Source organism: Geospiza fortis, unplaced genomic scaffold, assembly GCF_000277835.1.
Source record: "Geospiza fortis unplaced genomic scaffold, GeoFor_1.0 scaffold289, whole genome shotgun sequence".
NCBI lineage: Eukaryota > Metazoa > Chordata > Aves > Passeriformes > Thraupidae > Geospiza > Geospiza fortis.
This window is the reverse complement of record NW_005054478.1, coordinates 599,072-601,066: the sequence shown is the minus strand read 5'-3', so window position 1 is coordinate 601,066 and position 1,995 is coordinate 599,072. Positions and strand designations below refer to the sequence as shown.

The following is a 1,995-nucleotide window of genomic DNA, read 5'->3' as shown; positions in this document are numbered from 1 at the left end:
GTGGCAGTGGGGTGGTGAGCAGTGCTGGGGATCCCCTGGCGATGGGAGGGGACTGGGGCTGGGTGTCCATCGCCCCGCAGCAAGGGAGCTGCTGGGGGGGGCTGTCCGTTCAGTTTGGGGTGAGCCCTGAATAGGCATCGGGGTGGCAGCTGTACCCCAAGGGGTTATGCTTCCCCTCTAGACCATCCTGGTCTCTGTTTTTTGGGAAAGCCAAGGCAGCAGCAAATTTGTGAGCTCCCACAGTGCCTCCTCTCCAGGTGCCCTGAGCTCCCTGGGCAGCCCCAAAACCCCACTGGGGTGCAAGCTGTTCCCAGAGTGGCCAGGAGAGCCACAAGCTGTGGGTGCTGCTGGGAGGGGAGAATCCCTGTCTCTCCCGGCTCCCTGTTCCTGCACTGTGTAGGAGGAGCCCTCTGGGGCTCCTAAACGCTGCCTGGAACCCTCCCTCCCTCAGAAGTGGGATGTTCCTCAGAGGGTTTGCTGGGATACTCTGCAGAGCAGCTATATCCTGAAAAAGCAGGGTTTAGCTGGTCACATCTGCCCTGTGCTCCCCAGCATGGAAACAGGGCACTGACGTGGCTGCTGTCTTCTCTCTGCTGGCAGAGGCAAAGGGTTCCTAGAAGATGGGTGACTGGGAATTCCTGCAGAAACTGCTGGACCAAGTCCAGGAGCATTCGACAGTGATCGGGAAGATCTGGCTCACCGTGCTCTTCATCTTCCGCATCCTCATCCTGGGCCTGGCCGGCGAGTCCGTGTGGGGGGACGAGCAGTCGGATTTCGTGTGTAACACCAGGCAGCCGGGCTGCACCAACGTCTGCTATGACAAAGCCTTCCCCATCTCCCACATCCGCTACTGGGTGCTCCAGTTCCTCTTTGTCAGCACCCCGACCCTGATTTACCTGGGCCACGTTGTCTATCTCTCCCGCAAGGAGGAGAAGCTGAAGAAGAAGGAGAGCAAGCTTCGCGCTGTGCACAGCAAGGATCCGAAGATCGAGCAGGCCCTGGCAGCCCTGGAGAAGAAGATGTCCAAGATCTACATGACAGAGAGCGGGCGGCTCAAGATCCGAGGGGCGCTGATGTGGACCTACATCACCAGTGTCATCTGCAAGAGCATCTTTGAGGCCGGTTTCCTCGTGGGCCAGTGGTACCTGTACGGCTTCTCCATGGTGCCCCGCTACGTGTGCAAGAGGGACCCCTGCCCCCATCAGGTGGACTGCTTCATCTCCCGCCCCACCGAGAAGAGCATCTTCATCATCTTCATGCTGGTGATGGGCCTGATCTCCTTAGTCCTGAACCTCCTGGAGCTCTTCCACCTCTGCTGCAAGAGCCTGCTTAGCAACATCAAGAAAGTGTCGGGGCCAGCTGGACCGAGCCAGGACACCTTTGTGGATGACATGGTCTCGAGTCCCTACTCTCCCAAGCACTATCCCTTCCTGCCCATGGCTGAGAGCCATGCACCCTCCTACCAGACCTACAACAAGCTCTCCAGCGAGCAGAACTGGGCCAACTACCGCAACGAGGAGAACCTGGCCCTGGGCAGTGGCAGCAGGCCCCTGTCGGACCCCTACGCCCCCGGGGCTGCTGAAGCCTCTGCCCCGGAGGAGAAGCCGGGCAGCCGGCCCGGGAGCTCAGCCTCCAAAAAGCAATACGTGTAGTGCCGGGCTGGCCCCGGCCTGCAGGGGGACATTCCTCGGTCCCTTGTCCCTGCAAAGGTGCTGGCTGTGGTCAGGCAGCTGCCTCCTGCCCGGCTCTGTGCTGTACACATTCCCCTCTGGAGGCTCCAGAGACCTGCCCGCCCTGGGATTGGGATGGGATGCTCGGGCCGCGGAGCTCTCGCCGGTTTTCCTCACAGACCCTGCAAGGAAGGAAACTGCACGAAGTTCCCCGGGACAGCGTGTCCTGTGTGCCTTGCCGTGGGAAAGGGAGAAAGGCCTGGAGCCACGCCGTGGAACAGGCTGTCCCCAAGGCATGGCTGGAGACTGCCGGGCCTTTGGAGGC

The 1,995-nt window shown here is 61.0% G+C and overlaps 1 protein-coding gene across 1 annotated transcript; it reads left to right on the top strand.

Annotated features, from left to right (window-relative positions):
- Positions 1-538: 538 nt before the first annotated feature.
- On the top strand, positions 539-1,987 carry GJA4 (gap junction protein alpha 4). The gene has a single exon (XM_031063043.1). It carries the CDS (start codon positions 621-623, stop codon positions 1,650-1,652), a length of 1,032 nt encoding a protein of 343 aa, XP_030918903.1. The 5' UTR covers positions 539-620; the 3' UTR covers positions 1,653-1,987.
- The last annotated feature ends 8 nt before the right edge of the window (positions 1,988-1,995 follow it).